The following is a 25,650-nucleotide window of genomic DNA, read 5'->3' as shown; positions in this document are numbered from 1 at the left end:
AACACCGTAACCCGGCCACATGTGCGTGCGTGTGTGAGAGATTTCTTAAGAAAAAAAATGGCTCATTAGTTTAAAGCAAAAATAAAATGTTATCTTACAATTGATTTCGTTACAATTTTCAGTAAATTCAAGCCTAAGGAAACTTTATATTTTGCACTCAGTCACTCACTCACTAACGTTACGCGCGCCCCAAATTCTTCACAGTATATGACCGATCAAGATTACTTTCCATAAGTAGAGTAAAATTGGATACATCATTCATTGATTTAGTTCATGCATACACCATTATTATGTGTGCAAAATAGGACATAATCTATTCGTTGAGTGACCGTATGGAATCATTTTGGGAAGGAAGCCGCATGACCAGTTTCAACCTGCCACCGTGCATGATGGGATGGGATGGAATCCAGGTAGGTTACAGGCACAACTTAACGATTTGAAGAAATACATTCATTCTTACTGTGAATAGGCCTAGGCCTATTAATAAAGACAAAAATACAATATTTTCGTAAAAAGTTTTAGAACGTCCAAACGAGAATTTGCTCCTTGAATAGGCTATGGGCCATTCATTGCACATCTGAAATGACTGCAGTGAGTGGGTTTATGGTGGAAATATGACGGAAATCCTATTAGAAACTTAAACAAAACGATCACAATTTACCTACCCCCCTCGAGTCCCTTAGTTCCGCTAGGGCACGTCATCAACTGCAGGGAAAGAAAGGCTACAAAGTTTTCCGTTTGGAATTTAGGTGGTCGCTCCTCCTGGAAGGATATGAGTAAAAATTTTCCAGTCCTTTGCCGCCGTCTAGTGTATGAATCCATAAAGTAAAACAATTCAAATTGCTGGCTATTTGACACTAACAGTCAATAATGAATAACAAACACACTTCGATTAAACAAATGGGCTTGAAAAACAATTGATCAACAAATGGTTTCTACAAACTTATGTTCCATAATATGCATACAACATTTAATGACCATCATCAAATTAGGAAAAGGGCAGATGTAGCCTAGCCAGCGCAGGCTGGATTGCAAATGTTCATAAATGCGTGCAAAACACATCTGCTTTCCAGACCTAGATCTTTTAGTTGGGTCTTTTGCCCATTTATGAGCAGCAAATATTAAAACAGCAGGAATTCCATACTGTCAGATGTAATTGCCATCTGCCATTTCATAGTTACAAAGGGTTAACACTTGAGCAGGAAACATATGCTCTCCATACCTATACATCCCTAATTACTGGTCACCTGTGTGTCTATATAGGTCTACATGTGACCATGACCCGTGACCCAACATAGTGCCCTCTACTAGTCTAGAAATGAAGTGGAATATACAAAGACAGCATAACACAACAACTATATAAGTAGGTCAACATTGCTCTTATAGCAGACATGGCTAACAAATCCATGTCCGTTTGTCGCTGTGTCTGAATTGCAACACTTTCCACACTGCGACTCTCAGAGAACTGCTCAGCTACATGCAACAATGTGGGGCGAGCACCATTGTCTTACATCAGATTGCACGACGGCCGTCTGCAATGATCAGTTTTTATATCAGATTATTTTCTTACAGATATTTCAAGATAGTGTGATGGATATTATTTAATGTCAGACCTCCTGAAAAGCTTGTTCACACAAGCAGAATCCACCTGTTCACTCCTGTCTCAGGACGTAGCAGAGGGCCATGGAGATGACCCCAGTCTGTCAACCTGTAATTACAGCTCAGCTACCAGGAAGAGGTGCTCTTTAGGCTTGTCTGGAGAATGCTAAAAGACAGCATGTCAGTTGGTAAGCCTACAAGACAATAATATGTATTTTGCAGGTGCACAAATGTGTCAAAACCTAGTTTATAAAGCTTAGTTTAATCTACTGAGTGGACAAAACATTCGAAAACATTGCTCTTTCCATGACATAGACTGACCAGGTGAATCCATTTTACATTTACATTTTAGTAATTTAGCAGACGGTCTTATCCAGAGTGACTTACATTAGTGCATCCATCTTAAGATAGCTACTGTAGGTGAGACAACAACACATCACAATCATATCAATACATTTTCCTCAAACAAAGTATGTATCAGCAAAGTCAGTGCTAGTGGGAAAAACTATGATCCCTTATTGATGTCACCTGTAATGTCCACTTCAATCAGTGTAGATGAAGGGGAAGAGACAGGTTAAATAATCATTTTTAAGCCTTGAGACAATTGAGACATGGATTGTGTATGTGTGCCATTCAGAGGGTGAAGTGTCTTTGAACAGGGTATGGTACAGTAGTAGGTGCCAGGCGCACCGGTTTGTGTGTTAAGAACTGCAACACTGCTGGGTTTTTCACGCTCAACAGCTTCTCATGTGTATCAAGAATGGTTCACCACCCAAAGGACATCTAGTCAACTTGATACAATTGTGAGAAGCATTGGAATCAACATGGGCCAGCATCACTATGGAACCCTTCAACACCTTGTAGAGTCAATGCCCTGACAAATTGAGGATGTTCTGATGGCAAAAGGGGGTGTAACTCAATATTAGGAAGGTGTTCCTAAAGTTTTGTACATTCTGTGTGTAACTAGGCATAAAGTTCTGAGAGACAGAAAACACATTTTTAATGAAGACTTCAATAACCCCTTTCCCCAGGTATTTTTCCTCTATGGGTGGTTCTGGGTTCAGACTGCAGGCTCTGGGGTGTGAGTGTAACAGTATAACTTCAGTACGTCCCCTCGCCCCGAACCGGGCGCGAACCAGGGACCCTCTGCACACATCAACAACAGTCACCCACAATGCATCGTTACCCATCGCTCCACAAAAGCTGTGGCCCTTGTAGAGCAAGGGGAACCACTACTCCAAGGTCTCAAAGCGAGTGATGTAACCGATTGAAACGCTATTAGCGCGCACCACCGCTAACTAGCTAGCCATTTCACATCTGTTACACTCAGCCCTCTTTCAACCGCCTCCTTTTCCGCAGCAACCAGTGATCCGGGTCAACAGCATCAATGCAACAGTTTTAACTTTAGTCCGTCCTCTCGCCCCGACCCGGGCGCGAACTAGGGACCCTCTGCACACATCAACAACAGTCACCCACGAAGCATCGTTACCCATCGCTCCACAAAAGCCACAGCCCTTGCAGAGCAAAGGGAACCACTACTTCAAAATCTCAAAGCAAGTGACGTAACCGATGGAAACGCTATTAGCTCGCACCACCGCTAACTAGCTAGCCATTTCACATCCGTTACATGAGCTGATGTTGATGGAGAGACAGTGGGACAGCAAGGTGTAGACACAAAGCACCAGATTCTGCTCCTGGAGAACCAAAGGCTGGTCCAAGCCCTGCTCTGTGTATGGGAGACTCCGGAGCAGCAGGAAGACGGGTATACCTATTAATTGAGCTGGGAGGTCCAAGTAAACTCAGGGTTTTGGTTTTGACCAGAAAATAATACTCCTGTTCTACGATGTGGTAATTAAGTATCCTGACATATGGCATCACAGTCTGGTTTGTCAATTTATCAGTCCAACTTAAATCCCAAAATGCCTGCCTGATACAAATTGCCATGAAGGTAATCGGTGTGAGGCAACATCCCTCCCTGCAGACTGTATTTGAACAGACCTTTATCAGACAAGCACAGGAAGGTGTTTCAGATCCCTCCCATGTAATTTACTCTAAGTATCAGTAGCTCCCCTCAGGCAGACACTAGGGCATCCATACTCAACTGGCGGACTGCGGACCGGATCCGGACCAAGAACGGGGTCAATACAAACCGGGCTTCCTTGTATCATAAAAACACACATAAAACATGGAATAATGCATAGAATTGCGGGAAATTAGCTTTAAAACAGCAAAAAAAAAATGTTTGCCACATGCAAAATGTGTAGAATTGCGGAAAATTAGCTTTAAAACAGCAACATTTTCTCTCCGCCAACAAGAAGGGTGTGAACAGTTTGGGGTCGCATGGGTTGCGAGGTGGGGGTTTGTTACTACGCCGATAAATTACATTATCCATCCGGATATTTGCCACCTAGGACATTTGTGTGACCGGAGCTTCTCAAATAGTACTTCAGTACCCCTGCTATATGGTACCCACATGTAAGCTGAACAGGTATAAGCACTGTTTCATTCCCATATCCATCTAATACCTAAACAGCAATACGTATGGCTGAGCTGTGTTAGTATGCTGTCACGGTTGTGTGGAGAGACGGACCAAGGCGCAGCGTGATTAAAGTTCCACATATTTATTTACACAAATCTTCCAAACAAAAAGAAACAAAACAACGAACCGTGACATCAAAGGTACCACATGCACTAACTCAAAACAATATCCCACAAAACACAGGTGGGAAAAAGGCTACCTAAATGTGATCCCCAATTAGAGGCAACGATTACCAGCTGCCTCTAATTGGGAACCATACCAAGCACACCAACATAGAAATAAATATACTAGATCACCCCCTAGTCACGCCCTGACCTACTACACCATAGAGAACCAAGGGCTTTCTATGGTCAGGGCGTGACATATGCTGCTGACAGAATAAGGGAATATTCAAAGTATTATGTATGTGGCTATATGAGAAGTGTATGATGATAAGTTTAACGTGCAATGTATGTATTATGTTGACTGTGTAATGTACAGTGTCTAAGACAATTTTCCCCTTGAGACATTAGTTCACAATATCCTCCTATCCTAAACCCTTAACCCCAACTTTAACCTAATTTAAACCTAATTTGCAAGTCAGCAGTGTCCATATGGTTAGTGCTATATGGGATCCTTGTGACGTCCCTACCCTAAACCCTAACCCTAACTTTAACCCCTACACTTGCCCTAACCATATCCCTTAACCAACCCTAACCATTTTAAATGTCAACTTCAAAAGGGGTAAGGACATCCCAAGGATTCCAGATAGCAATGATCATAGCCTTTTCCCTCTGACACCGCTCGTCATTACAGTGCTGAAGTGTCTGGCTGTTGAACTCTCTCACCTTCCTGACCATGGCCACCTGACCTCTGATTTGTTGCCATGTAGCCCGGCAACTGTGATTCTGAGTGCCAGACCTATTTAGCCAATCAGCTGCAGACAGTTACCTGGTTTTGACCAGTTTAGGCTGATTCTAATGTCAGTCTCCTAGTGATGGACATTCAGGCTCTTTTCAGTGAGCCGTCTCATTCGGCTCAGCACTCCAAAAAGAGCCGGGTCTTTTGGCTCCCAAACGGCTCTTTAAAAAATATATGCTTTTGTATTTTTTCAAGTCAAACAGTTTGCGATAGTTTGAATATGATTGGTGTTAAAACAATTCTAATTAAATTATTAAATGAAATCATACTCTACCTTAAACACAATGTATTTAAAAATGCATTGGTTTGTTATGAAAAAGAATGCTATTAAACATTTGCATTTAAAGTATAACTTTTGAATGTATATAAACAAAGTGCATATAAATCTAACCATTCAAAACGAATACAATCTGAACAGCATAATAGAATATTGCACCTTATCAGATTTGCCAGTTCGTGATGTGAGATGTTACCCTGCTCTTCCACCAAGACACCTGCAAGTTCCTGGACATTTCTGGGGGGAATTGGCCCTAGCCCTCACCCTCCGATCCAACAGGTCCCAGACATGCTCAATGGGATTGAGATCCGGGCTCTTCGCTGGCCATGGCAGAACACTGACATTCCTGTCTTGCAGGAAATCACATTGTCATGCTGGAGGGCCATGTCAGGATGAGCCTGCAGGAAAGGTACCACATGGGGGAGGAGGATGTCTTCCCTGTAACGCACAGCGTTGAGATTGCCTGCAATGACAACAAGCTCAGTCCGATGATGCCGTGACACACCACCCCAGACCATGAAGGACCCTCCACCTCCAAATCGATCCCGCTCCAGAGTACAGGCATCGGTGTAATGCACATTCCTTCGATGATAAACGCAAATCCAACTATCACCCCTGGTGAGACAAAACCGTGACTCGTCAGTGGAGAGAACTTTTTGCCAGTCCTGTCTGGTCCAGCGACGGTGGGTTTGTGCCCATAGGCAACGTTGTTGCCGGTGATGTCTGGTGAGGATCTGCCTTACACCAGGCCTACAAGCCCTCAGTCCATTCTCTCTCAGCCTATTGCGGACAGTCTGAGCACTGATGGAGGGATTGTGCATTCCTGGTGTAACTCGGGCAGTTGTTGTTGCCATCCTGTACCTGTCCCGCAGGTGTGATGTTTGGATGTACCGATCCTGTGCAGGTGTTGTTACACGTGGTCTGCCAATGCGAGGACAATCAGCTGTCCGTCCCGTCTCCCTGTAGCACTGTCATAGGCGTCTCACAGTACGGACATTGCAATTTATTGCCCTGGCCACATCTGCAGTCCTCATGCCTCCTTGCAGCATGCCTAAGGCACGTTCACACAGATGAGTAGGGATCCTGTGTCACGCCCTGATCTGTTTCACCTGTTCCTGTTATTGTCTCCACTACCTTCAGGTGTCGCTTATTTTCCCCAGTGTATTTATCCTTGTGTTTCCTGTCTCTCTGTGCCAGTTGGTCTTGTATGTTAGTCAAGTCAACCAGCGTGTTTTTCCCGTACTCCTTTTGCTATTATCTTTTTGATAGTCTTCCCAGTTTTGACCACTGCCTGACTCTGGACTACTTTCCCGCCTGCCTGATCATCCTACCTGCCCTGACCTTGATTTTGCCTGCCCTTCGGTACCTTTTGGACTCCGAACTGGTTTTGACTCTTTTGCCTGTCCACGACCATTCTCTTGCTTTACCCTATTGGATTAATAAATATTGTAAGACTCCAACCACCTGCTTCCATTGTCTGCATCTGGGTCTCGCCAGATGCAGGCATCTTTCTTTTGGTGTCTTTACTGGGCATCTTTCTTTTGGTGTTTTTCAGTCAGTAGAAAGGCCTCTTTAGTGTCCTAAGTTTTCATAACTGTGACCTTAATTGCCTACCGTCTGTAAGCTGTTAGTGTCTTAACGACCGTTCCACAGGTGCATGTTCATTAATTGTTTATGGTTCATTGAACAAGCGTGGGAAACAGTGTTTAAACCCTTTACAATGAAGGATTTTTACAAATGATCTTTGAAAGACAGTGTCTTGAAAAGGGGACGTTTCTTTTTTTGCTGAGTTTAAATTACACCAAATACCAGTTGGATAACAGTTGAATAGTTAGTAAGCAGGTAATAAGTGTTTGTTACATAGAATACAACAGGTGCATAAACTAATACACAAAGACACTCTGGCTCCACTAAGTCTACTTACTTTGGGCAGTGAAGCACACATGCTAAAGGAGTCCAGATGAAAGGTGTCAGGAGGTGGTAAAAGTTGAATGGAGAAGTCTAGAGGTGAAAGGAGCAGCACAGAGAAACAGGAGCATCCACTCTCTCTGTGCAGTTGAAGGAGACTGTAGTGATGGGTCGTTCACGAACGAGTCGGCTCTAAGAGCTGGCTCTTGTAGGTGAACGTTGGGAGCCGGCTTGCATATCAGAAGAGCCGAATCTATTTATAAAAATATTTTTAAAATGAAGATATGAATAATCCAAAATATTTAAATGAATATAATGAACTAATTCAAAGAACAAAAAAATAAATAATAATATAGGCCTAAACGCTCAAGCACACACACATTCGTTCTGACTGTCTGCTCAGACTAACAGCCTCACCTGTTGTTCCTGTCAATCAGACACGCAGTGTCAACCAGTGAACCAAAGATGCGTGAGGGAGGGCCGAGCCAGAAATGTCCGGGAACTTGCAGGTGCCTTGGTGGAAGAGCGGGGTAACATCTCACAGCAAGAACTGGCAAATCTGGTGCAGTCCACGAGGAGGAGATGCACTGCAGTACTTAATGCAGCTGGTGGCCACAGCAGATACTGACTGTTACTTTTGATTTTGACCCCCCCCTTTGTTCAGGGATACATTATTCAATTTCTGTTAGTCACATGTCTGAAAAACTTGTTCAGTTTATGTCTCAGTTATTGAATCTTGTTATGTTCATACAAATATTTACACATGTTAAGTTTGCTGGAAATAAACGCAGTTGACAGTGAGAGGACTTTTTTGTTGTTGCTGAGTTTAGACAGTATAATCTGTTGCATAAATATACTTTACCATGTTGCATAGCATGGTTGAGTTATGAGTAGTTTTACTGTTTGACCAATAGTCATAGCCGACTTATTTGCCATTGAAACCTAGGCCTAAAATGGCTGCTGGCCACAGTTGCAACAACCACTGTTTTGGTAAAAAGCTGAGGGGTGGGGCAGGAGAAATGTAACAACACTCTCAAATTCATAAACAGAAGACTGACCATCCATGATATCAAAATGATAGTTTTAACCATGTTTTGAAGCTACACAGTGTACATGTACTTACATTTACAGTGTTGACCAACATTGGAGTAATGACAGTTTAGCTCATGGGGCATTTAGTTATGTATATTCTGTTTGGGGGGAAAAATACATGCAAATCAAATTGTATTTGTCACATTCGACGAATACAACTGGTGTAGACTTTACCGTGAAATGCTTGCTTACGAGCCCTCAACAATGCAGTTTGAAAATAAAATAGTAACACAAGAGTAATAAAATAGAATACACAAGAATATAACTATATGTATGTTATAATGAATACATACAGTGTCAACAATAGGTCTACTGGACAAAATGCTCGACGTGTAGTATCATAAAAACGATAAATAAAAAATGCATCTATGAAAATCTTTGATGTCCCCGAATACTAACAGCAGGGTGAGGACCAATCATATAGCTGTCCGCCTTCGACGATATTACGCACAAACCAATCACAGACAATTCCGCCAATGATAAAACTGCAATGGCGGGGACAGACTTTAGAAGCGGGCTTGTGGCGCAATGGATAACGCGTCTGACTACGGATCAGAAGATTCTAGGTTCGACTCCTGGCAAGCTCGTTCATTTTCTTTTTGCTCCACCTATCCAAATCCAAACCAAATTTCTCATGGGGGTGCCTGGTTGGCAACACAGACGTTAACGTTAACAGCCAATTTATGCTTGATCTGAACATGTGGGCGGAAGCGCCATATGGATGGAGTGACGCAATAGCGGAGTAAAGCAACAACGTTGGCATGCCGAGGCCAAATTGAGCTCCGTAATAGCATCACTTTGCGCCTCCCAAATGTTGTAACAATGTGGAGGGCTCCATATAGCTCTGTTTTTATATAATTGGTTAACGGTAGGTGGGACTGGAGGTCCTGTATAAACAGAAACGCAACAGCTCTGCTCCATGAAGCACAAGAAGTATGAATGCCCTGACTTCTACAGAGGCCCAGGCAAAAAGTATGTTAGCTAATCCTTCCCCTAACCTTAACCCTTTAACCTAACTCCTAAATTTAACTCTATCATGAACCCTAACCCCTAACTTAGCTAATGTTTGCCAGCTAGCTAACATTAGCCACCTAGCCAGAATTTGTAACATATCATATGTTTTGCAAATTCGAAACATATTGTACGAATTGGGTATTGGACATCCACAAATTAATACATACCATACGAAATGTAACATATATGAAATGGGGCGTCTTCGGATTTAGGTACAGAATAATACGAAATGCTCTGAAACCAGGTTGCAAATCGAGCTCTGATGATTGGTTGACGGTAGGTGGGGGTGGTACGTCCTGTATATACACAAACTCCCTTCACAACAGCTCTGCTCTGCTCCACGCAGTATAAGTGCCCTGCCTTCTGCACTGGCCGCATCTCAGTAAACGCTGTATGTCTATTGCAGACGATGGATTGATCAAGCTGCTAGCTTTATGCTAACCAATCACATTCAGTTTCACTACAAATAATTTACCAGGAATTGCCCAATAAAAAAATGCCTCATTTGGCAAATTATATCAGGAGAGGGCTTGTGGCGCAATGGATAACGCGTCTGACTACGGATCAGAAGATTCTAGGTTCGACTCCTGGCAAGCTCGTTCATTTTCTTTTTGCGCCACCCATCCAAATCACAAAACGAGATTCTCACATGATGGGTTATCTATTCAGTTCATCCAAATAAAAAGGCTCTGCGGAAACAATGCATTGTTATCAGTAAGAGAGGTATATGTGAAGCTAAGTAGGGTTAGCTACTTAGCTTTATTCCACTGTCTTTGTTATCATCACGCAGGCTATTCATAACACAGTTTGCCAACCACAAATTGGGGCCGGGCTGCTGTACTGAGTGAGATAAAACGTTCAGAACATTGTCGATATTTCGGGGGGGGGGGGGGGGGGCGGTTATCAACACAGACAGTTGGAGCCAATTTATGCTTGAACCGAAAATTTGGTCGGAAGCGCCATATGAATGGTGTGATGCTATTTCTGGAGTCTCAGTAGGCACGCAGAGGCCAAATTGATCTCTTTATCGCATTGCTTTGTGTCTCCCAAATTTTGTAACAATGTGGAGGGCTCCATATAGCTCTGCATTTTCGACCTAAAGGCTGTGAGTTCAAATCTCATAACGGACAATTTGAGCTAATTAGCAACTTTTCAACTAATTGCTACTTTTTAGCTACTTTGCAACTAACTTTACTTAGCATGTTAGCTAACTCTTCCCCTAACCTTAACCCTTTAACCTAACTCCTGAACTTAACTATATAACCTAACCCCTAGCCTAGCTAACGTTAGTCACCTAGCTAGAATATGTAACATACCATATGTTTTGCAAATTCGAAACATATTGTACAGTTTCACTAACAATAATTTACCCTGAATTGACCAAAATAGCAATTTTGGCGTCTTTTTTCAGCTGTTTGTTGCGCAATGGCGAATAACGCGTCTGACTACGGAGCAGAAGATTCTAGGTTCGACTTCTGGCAACCTTGAATTTTTTTCCCCCCTTAAATTGAGGCATATCTTATCCAGGATCGTTAGATCAGTATTAGAAATCATTGTGTACTCATTTATATACTACACTACCGTTCAAAAGTTTGGGGTCACTTAGAAATGTCCTTGTTTTTGAAAGAAAAGCTTCTTTTTTTTGTCCATTAAAACAACATCAAATTGATCAGAAATAAAGTATAGACATTGCTAATGTTGTAAATGACTATTGTAGCTGGAAACGGCAGATTTATTTTATGGAATATCAACATAGGCATACAGAGGCCCATTATCAGCAAACATCACTCCTGTGTTCCAATGGCACGTTGTGTTAGCTAATCCAAGTTAATCATTTTAAAAGGCTAATTGATCATTAGAAAACCCTTTCGCAATTGTTAGCACAGCTGAAAACGGTTGTGCTGATTAAAGAAGCAATAAAACGGACCATTAAACTAGTTAAGTATCTGGAGCATCAGCATTTGTGGGTTCGATTACAGGTTCAAAATGTCCAGAAAAAACTTTCTTCTGAAACTCGTCAGTCTATTCTAGTTCTGAGAAATGAAGGCTATTCCATGTGAGAAATTGCCAAGAAACTGAAGATCTCGTTCAACGCTGTGTACTACTCCCTTCACAGAACAGCGCAAACTGGCGCTAACCAGAATAGAAAGAGGAGTGGGAGGCCCCGGTGCACAACTGAGCAAGAGGACATGTACATTAGTGTCTAGTTTGAGAAACAGACGCCTCACAATTCCTCAACTGGCAGCTTCATTAAATAGTACCCGCAAAACACCAGTCTCAACGTCAACCGTGAAGAGGCGACTCCGGGATGCTGGCCTTCTAGGCAGACTATCAAAGAAAAATACATATCTCAGACTGGCCAATAAAAAGAAAAGATTAAGATGGGAAAAAGAACACAGACGAATCTGGATTTGGCGGATGCCATGAGAACTCTACCTGTCCCAATGCATAGTGCCAGCTGAGAAGTTTGGTGGAGGAGAACTAATGGTCTGGGGCTATTTTTCATTTTTTGGGCTAGGCCCCTTAGTTCCAGTGAAAGGAAATCTTAACGCTACAGCATACAATGACATTCTAGACAATTCTGCGCTTCCAACTTTGTGGGAACCGTTTGGGGATGGCCCTTTCCTGTTTCAGCATGACAATGCCCCATGTACAAAGCGAGGTCCATACACAAATGGTTTGTCGAGATCGGTGTGGAAGAACTTCACTGGCCTGCACAGAGCCCTGACCTCAACCGCATCAAACACCTTTGGGATGAATTGTAACGCTGACTGTAAACCAGGCCTAATCGCCCAACATCAGTGCCCAACCTCACTAATGCTCTTGTGGCTGAATGGAAGCAAGTCCCCGCAGCAATGTTCCAACATCTAGTGGAAAGCCTTCCCAGAAGAGTGGAGGCTATTATAGCAGAAAGGGGGGGACCACTTCATACTAATGCCCATAGTTTTAGAATGAGATGTTTGACGAGCAGGTGTCCACATGCATTTGGTAATGTATATGTAAACAGATCATAAATGTCTATATTTTCAATTTCTTGGAAAGCTATTATATGATACAATATCAAGTTGCATTTACAACTTGCCATCAACTGATTTCAGCCAGTGTATGGCTGTGGAGTGACTGCATTGTTTGAATGTAATTTTGGCATATTGGAAGTTAATGGAAAAATGTATGGAATCATTCTTCTTGAACTGTCTGGCTAACTAACAATCATACAGTGCAGTTACATTCTTCAAATTCATTATTTCACACAATATTTTATCACAGCAGTCATACCATGGTTGACCAACTCCCTGACCAAAATGGTTGATTTTTATCCCATCGTAATAAGTTTAATTCCCATTGTAGTATTCTAATTCCATGACTAGCCACCCCTCGGAGCCTGGTTCCACCCTTCTAGGGAGTTTTTCCCTAGCCACTGTGCCTCTGCATTGCTTGCCCTTTGGGGTTTTAGGCTGGGTATCTGTATAGCACTGATGTAAAAAGGGCAAATGTATGGCATTATGCATTTAAGATAGCAATTTTTATAAATTATTTAGCCACCAAACCACAACTTTCAATATTTTTTATATTACGCCTTTACAACATATTAGTCAGTCAGAGATTACAAAATCAAGAATCATATTTTATTTCACATACAGAAATGGTTAGTGATGACAAACTAGCAACAGTGAAGAGCATAACCGATGATGACGTCTATGATTCTAAAAGCGGATATGAATTACACGGAGGAAAAGAAAAGTGCTTGATATAGAAAATTAAGAGCATTCTTCCAACATTTATTTATAAAACCACAAATATAGAAAAATAAGAATGGATGAATACAAAATATACTTACAGGTTATAAAACAAATACATAATTTTAACAATACGAAAACAAGAAAAAAAAGTACATTTTGACATGTTCAATTGAACTTGATTCTGTTGCATTTTAAACAGTATCCTGCCATTAAGTCATTTGGCATTTAAACTGAATTCTGCATAAGGTCCTTTTGCATTTAAACTTGATTCTACCATGAGGTCCTTGTGCGTTTAAACAGGATTTTTCCTCACATCAATTCTGGAATTGTTTGAGATCAATGGTCCGGTGTTGAGGCTGGATCGGCGGGACTCTCTGCGTGATTTGGCAAATGGCAGAGATGTCGTCCCACTCCAAGGGCCCGTACCGGTCTGAACCACCCGGTTTACAGGTATCTCCATGGCCACCTGCTGCTGTAGCTCCTCCATGCCGCAGGGGTCCTCGTTGGGGAGGGAGGAGCGCCTCCATGTGGCAGGGAGAGGGGTGTTGACCAGTTCCCTTATTTCCTCCCGGGACCTGGTTGGTCTCTCTGGCTCTCCTGGCCCTCCCCTACGGCTGTCGTCTGGGCCTCGGCTCAGCCTCTCCACACTGCCACTGCCTGCTGTTCTGCCAACAAAGACTGGAACTGCAACGCAACATATTAAATAATGAATATTCACATGCCTCACAGCCCAGCACTGAACAGGACAGACTAGGAGGAATACTCAGTCACAAACACTGAATACTTATTATTCCCTGACAGATTGTGCATTTTACATATGTACTTTTTTCTCTGAGAGAGCAGATGTCTAAGTATTTGAGCAGATGAGGATTATTTTAGCAGAAATCAGATTTGATTGTTTTTTTATACCCATACCTTCTGTTATCTTACCTACATTATGTTACATTAATGTACTTCACCCACTGACTAGAGCGCTTTGAAAAAAATGACAATAGTATGTCCCTATCCAAAATGAGCCATACATTACCCCTTTCCTGGTCCATGGGTTGGCTGGTGTTGCCACACAGCTCCCTGAACCGATTGCTCAATTCCAGGTTGGCAGCCTTGTAGTGGTTGAGCTCTTTACTGAGGTTATGGATCCAGCCTTCGTACTGCCTCTGCCTCCCCGCCAGGCCCTCGTCCATTTGCTCTGTAGGGAAGTAAACATCAGGGGGACCACAACAATACCTGAGAAACACTGCGCTGCAGATAATGGGCCTGGTGGCTGTTATCACACTGGGTGTGGGAGGATTGAATGGAGGGTATAGACATGGCAAACTTAATAGAGATAAAATATCAACAATATATATATATATATATATATATATATATATATATATATATATATATATATATAAAAAATATGCGTAGTTGTGCCTGTGTCTCATTTTGTTGTCTTGAGGTGGAGCAATAACGGCAAATGTGCCTAGATCTTTGTTGAAAACAAAAAATGTTGGTTATATTCTGACATGTTATGCCTAAATCCTACAGGTGTGTGTATTTATTTGTGTGTGAGGCCCACCTCGGCACTGCTGTAGCAGTAGCTGTATACTCCTCTCGTGCTCCTTCTGCTGCTGTGTGAGCCTGCGGTCCGTGTCGAGCTGCGTGCGGTCCAGAGCGTTCTCCAGCCACTGCACCAGCTGCAGCTGCTCCTCACCACGCATCTCCAGATCTGCCAGGGCCAGCTGCAGCTTACGCTCCTCCTCCCGCAGCGACACCACCTACACACACAAACAACTTACATCCCCTATCTTTCTCTCTCACTCGATTTCCATGCTGCTTTGAATCATAATGGAGATTTGCTGTGTACTCATAGGCTATGCGGCCATGAGCAGACACAATGAAAACCACAACAGTAGGGAAGAGGGCCACACAGACAGACCTTGTCAAAGTACTTGCAGAGCAGTGCACGGGTCTCTGAGGCAGACAGGTAGCTGAGTTTGGCCATGAGGTTCATCTCCCACTGGGAGAGCATGCTGGCAGAGGCCCTCAGCTGCCTCTGTCTCTGGGTGATGGCCTCGTTCTTATACTCTATAGCCGCGTCCAGAGCCTCGATGGCCTCGTCCAGCTGGAACACAGACCGCTCCTCCTGGGGACAGAACAAAGAGAACCACAGGGGTTGAAATGGGGGGGAATACAGGCACACACACAATATACCAAACTACAGGGGCACCGCCAGCATTGACACTCAGCGCCTAACACGCCAAACTACAGAAACTACAAATACTACGAATGGAAAGAATCCACAGAGAAGTGTTGGGGTGGTGTTAGAAGCTTCTGTAAGCCTGTAGGGTCTCTGACCTCTGGTGAGAGCAGACTACCCTGCCGTAGTTTGTCGTCCAGCTCCACTCTCTGTTTGAGCAGTGTGTCCTTCTCCTGGCGCAGGTTGTTGATCTCCTGGCGGATCTGCTGGGAGTCCTGGGCACTGCTGCTGCGGAGCAGGCCGTTCCTCTCACTCAGCTCCCGCTCCAGAGACTCGATACGGCCAGACAGCGTCACCAGGTCCTCACTGAGGGCCTACGGGGAGAGAAGAGATATACTACAGTTGAAGGAAATACGCTACTCGGCCGTACTAGATTTATGAATGATTTATCAAATAGAAGTACAGTAAATCATTAAATTGACAGTGAAATTAGCTTGGCAAACCACTATACCTGTAGGGCCACTGAGTGTATGGGGCCTGTTTAATGTGTGTGTACCTGACTGGAGCGGAGTCTCTTGGTCTCCAGGCCACTGCGCTCCTGCAGCAGGGCCTCCTTCTTGGCTAGGATCTGTTCCCTCTTGGTCAGCTCTCCCTCCAGGTCCTCCAGTCCTTTCCTCTGCTCCAGAACACTTTCCATCTCCTCATCCAGCCAGCGCTTCTGCTCCTCAATCTTCTGCACACACGGGAACACATGCAGACACACTTAATTTGGATCCACAATGAAACACAGTAGTACAGTACAAAGGAACTCAATATTTCAGAAGTAACACACATTGCCCACAAAGGGGCACACATAGCAAATGTAGACACACCCCACATCTGAAGAACGTTCAATAACAAGACAAGCCATTTTGCTCATTGGAAGCTCGGAAAAGAACAAACAAACACTTTTGCCTCATAACATTGTAAATCTATAACTGACAGGCAGCTGAGAATTTTTGTTGATTGCCCATCATTCAGTGTATTGATCTATATCGCACCTATCTCCATCACACAGACTGCCAGGTCTCTTACTCTCTTCATTAAAAAGACCATGCTAAGAGACCCACTAAAACAGGCTTTCTCACAGAGTTCAGTATGGTGGCTGTGTATCACGCTGGTCCAGTGTGAGTGTCAGTGTGAGCTCTGGGCCTGTCCAGGCACACCAGTTAATGACTTGAGACTCCACTCAATGTGTACTATGTGTGTGAGATATAAGACACACACAGGGGAAACTCAGCTGCATATAGTTGCTGGGGGATACGAGCCATTTTTCATCTTTCACTTTTAACAATGGAAATAAAGCCTTTGGATGTTGAAACATGCCTTTTGGCTAAATATGTAGCCAGCTGATCTCCTGGCCAGGCTAGTGTTTTGTTGTTTTATGTCCTTGGCTCATATATAGAGGAAAATATGTGTAAAACCACATAAAATACGTGAAAAGGCTGTAGAATTACTGTATAAATGGCGTAGAACTACTGCATAGAGGTGAATGAGCATGGTTTGTATGTAACATCTGTATAAATGCTTCTGAGATTCTATGCCTATTGTATAACTGGTGGATAAATACTTAATCAACTGTTTATATGTGCTATATAAATGCTTCATAAGCATTGTAGAAGCCCCATGTCCCACCAGCTGCTCCTCCAGTGATATGACAGAGCCGTTGCTGCCGCTGCGTCTCTGTCTCTGGAAGGCAGCAATCTCCTCCGTCTTTATCCTCAGGATCTTCTGCTGCTGTTCATTCTTTATCTCCAGCTCCTGGGTAGGGCGGGATGGAAAGAGGGAGGGATGGAGGGAAAAAAGGAGTATTCAGTAAAAACAGAGGGATACCAAGGTAGGCAGGCATCATATTTTATGATTCTGTCCACAGAATTTAGGCCCCAGTGGAGTGTATGGAATACGCTATGAATGCAAATTAGTCATGTGTTGATGCCATGTGATCACTGGAGACTTTTGATGTGACAAATGCCAATCTGTAAAAACCACAGCATTGTCCTGCTCCACTCTGTTTCTTAGCAGGTATTCTACATTCTCCAGGGCTGCACCTTGACTCTGTGCGTGCGTCGCTGCATCTCTGTCTCCAGGCGTCGTTTCTGTTGGCTCTCGTGTCGCAGACGTCTCTGCAGCTGCTCCTGCTGCTTCCTCATGCCCTGCACGCTGCGCTCCAGCTCCGAAACACGCCGCTCGCTCTGCGCAGACAGCGAGGCCAGCCGTGCAGTGTCCCTCTGACGCTGGCTCAGGACCTAATGCGCACACACACACACATATATGAACAAACCGACACAGGCAAATACAAACATCCACTATGAGCAGACACACTAACTGATGTTACGAGTGTACAGTATGCATTAGTGTAGGAGTCTGACTCAGACAGACAGACCTGTACTTTGCTCTGTGCTGCAGCTATCTTCCTGCGACACTCCTGGGCCCTGGTCCTGTCAGTGACACCACTGGTCTCCTTCTCCTGTTTCTCCAGGTCCTGAAGCTGTCTCTGGGCCTCCTGGACCTCCTGCCTGGCCTGCTCAGCTTCCCCCTCCAGGGCAGAGATCTTACGGGTGTACTGCCTGTTCAGAGCCTGGGCGTCCTTACCTACAGTAATACACGATAACATCTGTCCCACCACTCCATGGTACATTACGTATTGTTTATGGGGAGAAAACAGGCATGTGATTGCCATCATACAGAAAGCCAGGAAGGAATGGTCTTAGGTATGTACCTGTCTTGACCAGTTCTCTGATGAGCTCCTCCTTCATGCGGATGGTGACAGACAGCTCTCTGATCTTCTGCTGGGCCTGTAGCAGGCCCCACTCTGACCCCAGCCCCACTGAGCTCTCCCCTACACTGGAGTTGGCTGCACAGAGAGAAGGGGACGCAAACACATGTTAGTGCTTCCACAGTCATAACTTAACTTTGAATTAGTTCATTTAGAATTTGATTAGGCCCCGTCCTGCTGTGGGACTCACATGGTCGCCTGGTGGAGAATTGTTCAGAGGCAGGCAGCCCAGGCAGCTGAGACAGGAGACCTCTCCCTCCAGCTGCTGATCCACCCATGATAACTCTCTTAGTCCAAGTCAGATTCACGTGTCTAAGAGATACATACAGTAGCCATCAATAACCTAGAAAGTCAATGATGCTTGGGCATTCTATAATCTGCCTGATCTCACTGTTTTAAATAAAGATGTGATATTCCATACTTCCGTCTGTCATGGCTCATGTTGACGTAAGCGTCCTCCTGCTCAGAGTCCTTCACCTCTCCCCCTCCCAGGTCCTCGTGGTCATGAGAAGATTGACCATAACCACACTGGATCTGGTCACCAAATGAGCTGCTCTCCAGTGGACCAACCTACAGCCAACACAGTCACACTCATAGCACACAGCGACATACACTGTGGAACACACTACTGATTAATGTTGAGACTGGAACTTCATGCCAGTTTTCATCCCACTACTAAGAGGTGCTGATCTGATGTGTTACCTGTCTGTTGGTAAGTCCGTTGTGGGAGTGGCGCGTGGAACCCTGGGGGGCGGTGTGGGGGCGTGGTGTCAGGTGTAATCCCAGCCCCGGTACACCTGGCCCCGAGAGCAGACACTGCAGCTCCACTATCACGTCCTGCTGCTCCTGCAGCTTATCACTCTAGGGGAGGGGGAGAGAATATAACATTGAAACAATGAACAATGTTGATCATCTCTCAAGATGGAAATGATTATCGACAGAGACTAGTACTGAAATATAGGAGGCAAGTGAGGACAGACTAAGAAATGAGACAAAATGTATTTGCTTTTATTCTTTGATGATTAGGTTTCTTCCTAGGTTCTGGCCTTTCTAGGGAGTTTTTCCTAGCCACCGTGCTTCTACACCTGCATTGCTTGCGGTTTGGGGTTTTAGGCTGGGTTTCTGTACAGCACTTTGTGACATCAGCTGATATAAGAAGGGCTTTATAAATACATTTGATTTGATGATTACAGTGCTGTCATGTTGAACACTAAAATGCCAGTAAGAAGTCAAAATGCTGTGTAGTTCTGACCTGCTGTTTGTACTGCTCCATGGCATCCTCCAGAGCAGCCAGGAAGTCTGTATTCTCTCTCTCCAGCTGCTGGACCTGGCCCTGGAGCTGAGCCACACTCTCCTCCCTCTCTCGGCCCAACTCCTCCCCACCACTCTCTGCCTCCTGTGGGGTTCAATGACAGATACATTATGAGTCACAGAGCACAACACTACCTGGATTGTTCGGTGAGATGATTGATGCCTTACCACCATAACTCCATCAGGTTGTTTGAATGTTTTTAGGATAGGATGAACTAGGGCTGGGCGACATAGCCAAAATATCACATTACAATATTTTTCTCATTTTTGAAGGTATGGTGGTATTTGACAGTATTTTATGTTTCTGAAAAATAAACATTCTAAATATGTTTTATGAGCAGTGAAACCTCTTTCTTCACATCTTCCTCTCGGAACCTTCTCTGTGTGTGCCGGGCATCATTTATCCATGAGAAAATACTTTCGACCACAAGCGTTGGGTGCACTAGTGGAGATCCGACGGATGAGCGTGGACCAGAGTGCTTAAAAGTATGCCACCATGTGCATACATATGAAAACGTTATCCATTACTCTGGCAACAACTTTACTTTGGTTAGTTACAACAACAAATTATTTTTAAGTGGTTTTATTGGGCTTCTGCCATTCTGACTGCTTTAAACTCAAATCAAACTAGGAAAAAACTGACCATGAAGTAGTCCACTTTATAGAACTGTTAACTTAGCACTGTATCAACATATCGCTATAAACAGCATTGTAAAAACCCATAGCAGTATATGGGTTCATACCGGTATACCTTAAAATACGATATATTACCCAGCCCTAGGATGAACCTCTTGTTGATAAGATAAAATATTTTGTTCAACCTTTTCTTTGAATAAATAGGAGCTTTATGAATATGTAGTGAGTGATGTAGTGATTGTTAATGTGTGTATGACCTGGTTCTTGACGGCAGCCCTCCCCCTCCTCAGAGTGGCGGTGTCCTCGGTTGAGCTGCTCTCGATGCCGCTGTCAGGTCCTGAGGCAGTGGTCAGGCCGCTGCGTTCTTCCTCCACAGAACACAGCCAGTCCTTCACCCTCAGGCCTTGCTCCGCAGTCAGCGTCCCCTCACCCTGCAGCTCACACAGCAACCTGGGGATGGGTACACAGACTTACATATTCAGACAACTACTCCTGAGCTCATTAGTCAAACAACACCCACACACATCTGTCCTCACAATAAAGTGCACTTTGTTTATGAAACTGATTATATTATATCTAGTCAACTACTGAACTTATTGCCAATGATTATTAAGAAAAACAAAGCAGTTTCATCTCACCTGTATGCAGTGTCAGTGCAGGTCCTGTAGTGGGCACTCTGGGCTTGCAGTCTGATGATCTCTCCCTCTCCGGGGCGCAACCGCTTGTCTGGGTCCGAGCGGGCGATGATACGGGTCTCTGAGCGTTGACGGTTCTCAAGGGCCCTGCGGAGCGCCCGGATCTGCTGCTCCAGCCCCTCCACACGGTCCGGCTCTCCTCGGCAGTTCACCGTGGCCCGGTTCTGGATGTTGCGGGCCCGCTTGGCGTAGTTCAGTGTGTTCAGGCTCTCGTCAAAGTCCGCAGAGGAGGGGCTGATGCATGCAATCATCAGCGTTTTGGCATTTCCTCCCAGAGAATCTTTCAAGATCCTGAATACAGATTTTAAATGTCATAAGTCAATCGGAGGGAAATTATTTGCAAAATAAAGAGGAGGAAAGCAATATATCCTGCACACCATTTTATGAGTACCCAAATGTTAGACTACATACCTGGTGATTTTGGAGTCCCTGTATGGTATGTGGGTGCCTCTCCTCTTGGGGTCTCCCAGGGCTCCTATGACATTCCCCAGGGCCAGCAGGCCACTGTTGATCTGGATGCTCTCCTTCAGCCTCTCCCCTGTGTTTCCTGTGCGGAGGATCCTCTCCGACCCTGCCAGGTCCACAAAGTGGAACTTAGAAGAGAGGACGTGAAGCCCGGTGCCCGTGGTGGGGTTACCATGGGCCTGGGAGCCGCCGCGGCGCTGGTCCATGTGCACGCTGAAGATGGTGTGTGAGCGGCTGGAGTGGGGGTTCATCTGGGTGGCGCCTGTGTGTCTGGCTGTGTTGCCAGACTCCAGCAGGCTCAGCACCTCGTCCAGCCCCTCCACCTCACACTCCTTCACCCCGCATAGCACTGCAGGGAAGCGCACAAACATGAGCACAGACAGAGCCATGAATAACTAACACACATGACTTTGACTACTCCCCACCCTGATGTTGAAATTTAAGATCCCTGACAACACAAAGAGATGCTTGTTTGTGATAAATATTTGTTGGAAAAACAAACAAAAATGATCCATACCAATGTTGCCCTTGTCATCCTCTCTGATGTGGATGTCCTTGCTGGCTGTCTCCACCTCCAGCAGGTCCCTGAAGTCCTCCTTGTACACCTCCAGGTAAGACACTCGGACAGAGAAGTCACTGAGGTCATTCTCATCCAGCAGCTTGAAAACCACAGCCACAGCCCTGGGGACGATGCCCTGCTCCTCATCCCTAAATGAAGCTACACACAGACACTGGGTTCATATACCCTGTATGGTATAGCCTAGTAACCTCTAAGGATAATTAAGTATGTACGTATATAAAACTATTGCCTCCAGCTTTGCACTGTTTTCATTGAAGGAACACGTACCTCTGACACACACATGCACCACAGAACTGATCTAATATAACATATACTTCATCTCACACAAACACACACGCTCTGTGTTATAACCATAACCCACCCACACAGCTTTGCCATCTCACACACCAGTAGCTCAGATGGCAAGCCTGTCTGGTATGGACTGTTCCCGCAGGCTGTGGCAGCTGAATTGTAGGAAGTGCAGTTGGCTTCCAGGATGGGTGTGAACTCTCTGCATATCAGCATTTATATATCACACACCAGAAGACGTGCATCCATTCTCCGCTCCTCTACACAACAAGCTAGTACATCTCCTTTGATCGGACTCAAAAGCCATAGAACAAAAATTATTAAATGACCAAACATTGCAGGTAGCAGGGAAGAAACCAGAAACTCACAAATGTTGGCCTCTCCAATAGTGTATGTCTTGCCAGAGCCTGTCTGTCCATAGGCGAAGACAGTGGCGTTGAAGCCCTGAAAGAAGGCCTCTATGAGGGGCTGGACACACACAGCATACACCTCCTCCTGGCAGCTGTTCTCCTCAAACAGGAAGTCACAGTGAAAGTGTCGGTCGTGACCCAGAGTGACCCTGCGCTGCTCAGGGTCAGCCGTCATGCAGCTCTCGTGGCTGTGCAGCAGCTCCTTGGGCAGCAGGGGGCGCACTCGAACAGCGACCTGCACCGCCATGTCCTCCGCCCTGCCATGACCAGGCACTTTGGGAGACATCGCTGATAGCCTGGGCTAGCTGTCAGGGGTCCCTTCAGGGTTTCTGGTTTGTGAGTTCAATCATCTTAGACAGGACATCCTACACAGGCCAAAATAACCACAATCAACTAATACACTCATACAGAAAAACCCCATCAATAATCCTCATACAGAAAATATGTTAACATTCAATGTGATCCATGTTGGAAAGAAATAAGATGTGTGAAAGAAAGAAAATGCTAATAGAAAGAGGCACAACAAATATATTATGTAAATAATATATTATAAATTGAGTGGTTCGAGCTCTGAAGGCTGATTGGCTGAAAACCATGGTATATCAGACCATATACCACAGGTATGACAAAACATTTATTTTTACTGCTCTAATTACATTGGTAACCAGTTTATAATAGCAATACGGTTTATGGTATATGGCCAATATACCACGGCTAAGGGCTGTATCCAGGCTATCCGCGTTGCGGCGTCCCTGGATACAGCCTTAGCCGTGGTATATTGGCCATATACCACACCCCCTCGGGCCTTATTGCTTAAATATAGGCCTAGCTCTATCGTTATATAGACAATGCCAATGAGTCCATGCTATGATGGGAACTTCATAGATGGCATTGTTATCTGGTCATAATAAAATAAGCATCTAGCAAAACAAGATGTGGATTTCTGTAACTGGCTAGTCATCTGCTAAACAGCACATCCAGTCTGAATTTGTTTTGGGGATTTGTATACATTAATTAGCATGGAAAAGATGGCTGACGTCTCGTCCGCCAAGTAAAAAAAAAACTTTGATTTGGAACTCGCACAGCCTGCAGGTTAGCTTTAGCTTAATTACGCACAGGATGGCATAGCTCTGGTCCATTGCGTGTCCATTGCATACACGAACCCAATCAATGATTTGTAGAGTAGACCCAAAAGTATAAATGTTGCCAGAGAGTGCTGCCTGGATACGTTTTCCAGAGATCTGTATATAATGACGAGATGTTCATGTCTCCGCCCTAATAATGGGAGTTATTGTCACAAAGGTAGGAAGGCAGGCGACAAGTTCAGGTAAAAATACATACTAACGCTTCGCATCTTCCTCTCTGACCCTTCTCTGTGTGCAGGGCATCATTTATCCTACATAAAATACTTTCGACCACTGACGTCGGGTGCGCTTACACTAGTGGGGATCCAAAGTATGAGCGTGGACCAAAATGCTTAAAAGTACGCCACCCTGTGCGCACATAAGAAAACGTTATCCATCACTCGGGCAACATCTTTACTCTGAGTTACAGAAAAGGTATATTGATGCCAGTCACTAAACAAAAGTAATTTACTGCCAAAAATAACACTTAGACTGAAGACGTTAGCAGATGACCGTTGTGGCTGCTTTGTGTGATGTATTGTTGTCTCTACCTTCTTTGACTTTGTGCCAATAATGTTTGTACCATATTTTGTGCTGCTACCATGCTGTGTTATGTGTTGCTGCCTTGCTATGTTGTTGTCTTCGGTCTCTCTTTATGAAGTGTTGTCTCTTGTTGTGATGTGTTTTGTCCTGTATTTATGTTTTATTTTTAATCCCAGGCCCCAGTCCCGCAGGAGGCCTTTTGGTAGGCCGTCATTGTAAATAATAATTTGTTCTTAACTGACTTGTCTAGTTAAATAAATACAAAATGACCAGCCAATTCGTTGTCATCGCTTGATGGACCAGATCTAATGATAGTCTCGGTAGCTAGCTGGCTAACTAGCGAGGAAAGTAACTTTTGTTGCTAACTAACTAACTGGCTAACATTGTTTTACGAGAACAACAAAATACATACGTATACCGTAACGTTAGCTGCCAAAATAGCTAATTTGGTTGAGTATCTTCACAGAACGCCATCGTTAGCTAGCAGTATTTGGCCCAAAAAAGTTAGCTAGCTAACGTTAGCTTCAACGTTTTTGTTGTTGTTACACAAAAATGAGTTATCCCGTACCTCTTATGCATACATAAAGCAGGAAAAAGTGTAAAATGAATATGTAAATAACATATTGCAATGTATTCACTTACTGAAAACTTTAACTTTTCATCTTCCAATCCATTAACCTCCAGCAGAGAGACTTGAGAGTTGCAGAAAAGGTGTGGGAATGTTCGGATGAAGTGATGTCATTCAGTAGACACAAGCAGATGCTCGTCCAAAGGGTTTCGACTATGTGGTAACACAGATAGAACAAATCTTTGGGTATACATCCATGACCGTAAATTACTTTTTCGTAGCAGGTTGGGAGAATTAGGTTAAGGTTAGGAAAAGGGTTAGCTAAAATCCTCTACTAGCGTACAATGAAAAGTCACTTCCGTTCGTAGCTGTACTGTATCTATTCACAACCCGTCCAAAGTAATGTGCTGAGCGTGTTCAATTGAAACAGCTCTGGTCCAATGACTGTAATCAAATAAACTATGATTCTGAATCTTCTCCGGTTTTTTACATTTGAATAAGACAGGAGAAATAAGAGTACTCTAGCAAATATGCAGTAGGTTATTTGGCAGTTTATCCTTCAATATTAAAACATGGTTAATCATAGTCTCATTATTATTATTATTATTATTATTGCAATATCCACATATGGTTATATTATGTTATCTGAAGTAGTCAAACCGCTTCCCCTTTTCCACATTTTGTTACATTACAACCTTATTCTAAAATGGATTAAATTAAATATGTTCCTCAATCTACACACAATACCCCATAATGATAAAGCAAAAACAGGTTATTAGAAATGTTTGCAAATTTATTAAAAATAAAAACAGATAACTTAATTACATAAGTATTCAGACCCTTTGCTATGAGACTCGAAATTGAGCTCAGGTGTATCCTGTTTCCATTGAACATCCTTGAGATGCTTCTACAACTTAATTGGAGTCCACCTGTGGTAAATTCAATTGATTGGACATGATTTGGA

General features: G+C 43.9%; 1 protein-coding gene and 2 non-coding genes across 3 annotated transcripts; 2 read left to right on the top strand and 1 right to left on the bottom strand.

Moving 5' to 3' along the window:
- The first annotated feature begins 8,829 nt into the window (after positions 1-8,829).
- On the top strand, positions 8,830-8,902 carry trnar-acg (transfer RNA arginine (anticodon ACG)). The gene has a single exon. It is a non-coding gene; the product is annotated as a tRNA-Arg (tRNA).
- A 953-nt stretch (positions 8,903-9,855) lies between these two features.
- Positions 9,856-9,928, top strand: trnar-acg (transfer RNA arginine (anticodon ACG)). Its single transcript has one exon. It is a non-coding gene; the product is annotated as a tRNA-Arg (tRNA).
- Positions 9,929-12,880: 2,952 nt separating this feature from the next.
- kif7 (kinesin family member 7) lies at positions 12,881-25,383 on the bottom strand. Its single transcript, XM_055920998.1, has 20 exons — positions 24,761-25,383; positions 22,410-22,816; positions 21,691-21,891; positions 21,120-21,522; positions 20,652-20,999; positions 20,271-20,463; positions 19,319-19,462; positions 18,769-18,927; positions 18,488-18,636; positions 18,257-18,378; positions 18,010-18,144; positions 17,674-17,882; positions 17,339-17,536; positions 16,926-17,051; positions 15,808-15,984; positions 15,410-15,625; positions 14,991-15,197; positions 14,631-14,829; positions 14,097-14,258; positions 12,881-13,753 (listed from the first exon to the last, which is right to left on the bottom strand). Exons 2-20 carry the CDS (start codon positions 22,735-22,737, stop codon positions 13,362-13,364), a joined length of 4,068 nt encoding a protein of 1,355 aa, XP_055776973.1. The 5' UTR covers positions 22,738-22,816; positions 24,761-25,383; the 3' UTR covers positions 12,881-13,361.
- Between the last annotated feature and the right edge of the window lie 267 nt (positions 25,384-25,650).

This window comes from Salvelinus fontinalis, chromosome 4, assembly GCF_029448725.1.
Source record: "Salvelinus fontinalis isolate EN_2023a chromosome 4, ASM2944872v1, whole genome shotgun sequence".
NCBI lineage: Eukaryota > Metazoa > Chordata > Actinopteri > Salmoniformes > Salmonidae > Salvelinus > Salvelinus fontinalis.
The sequence above is the reverse complement of the archived record's forward strand: the minus strand, read 5'-3'. Positions and strand labels throughout refer to the sequence as shown.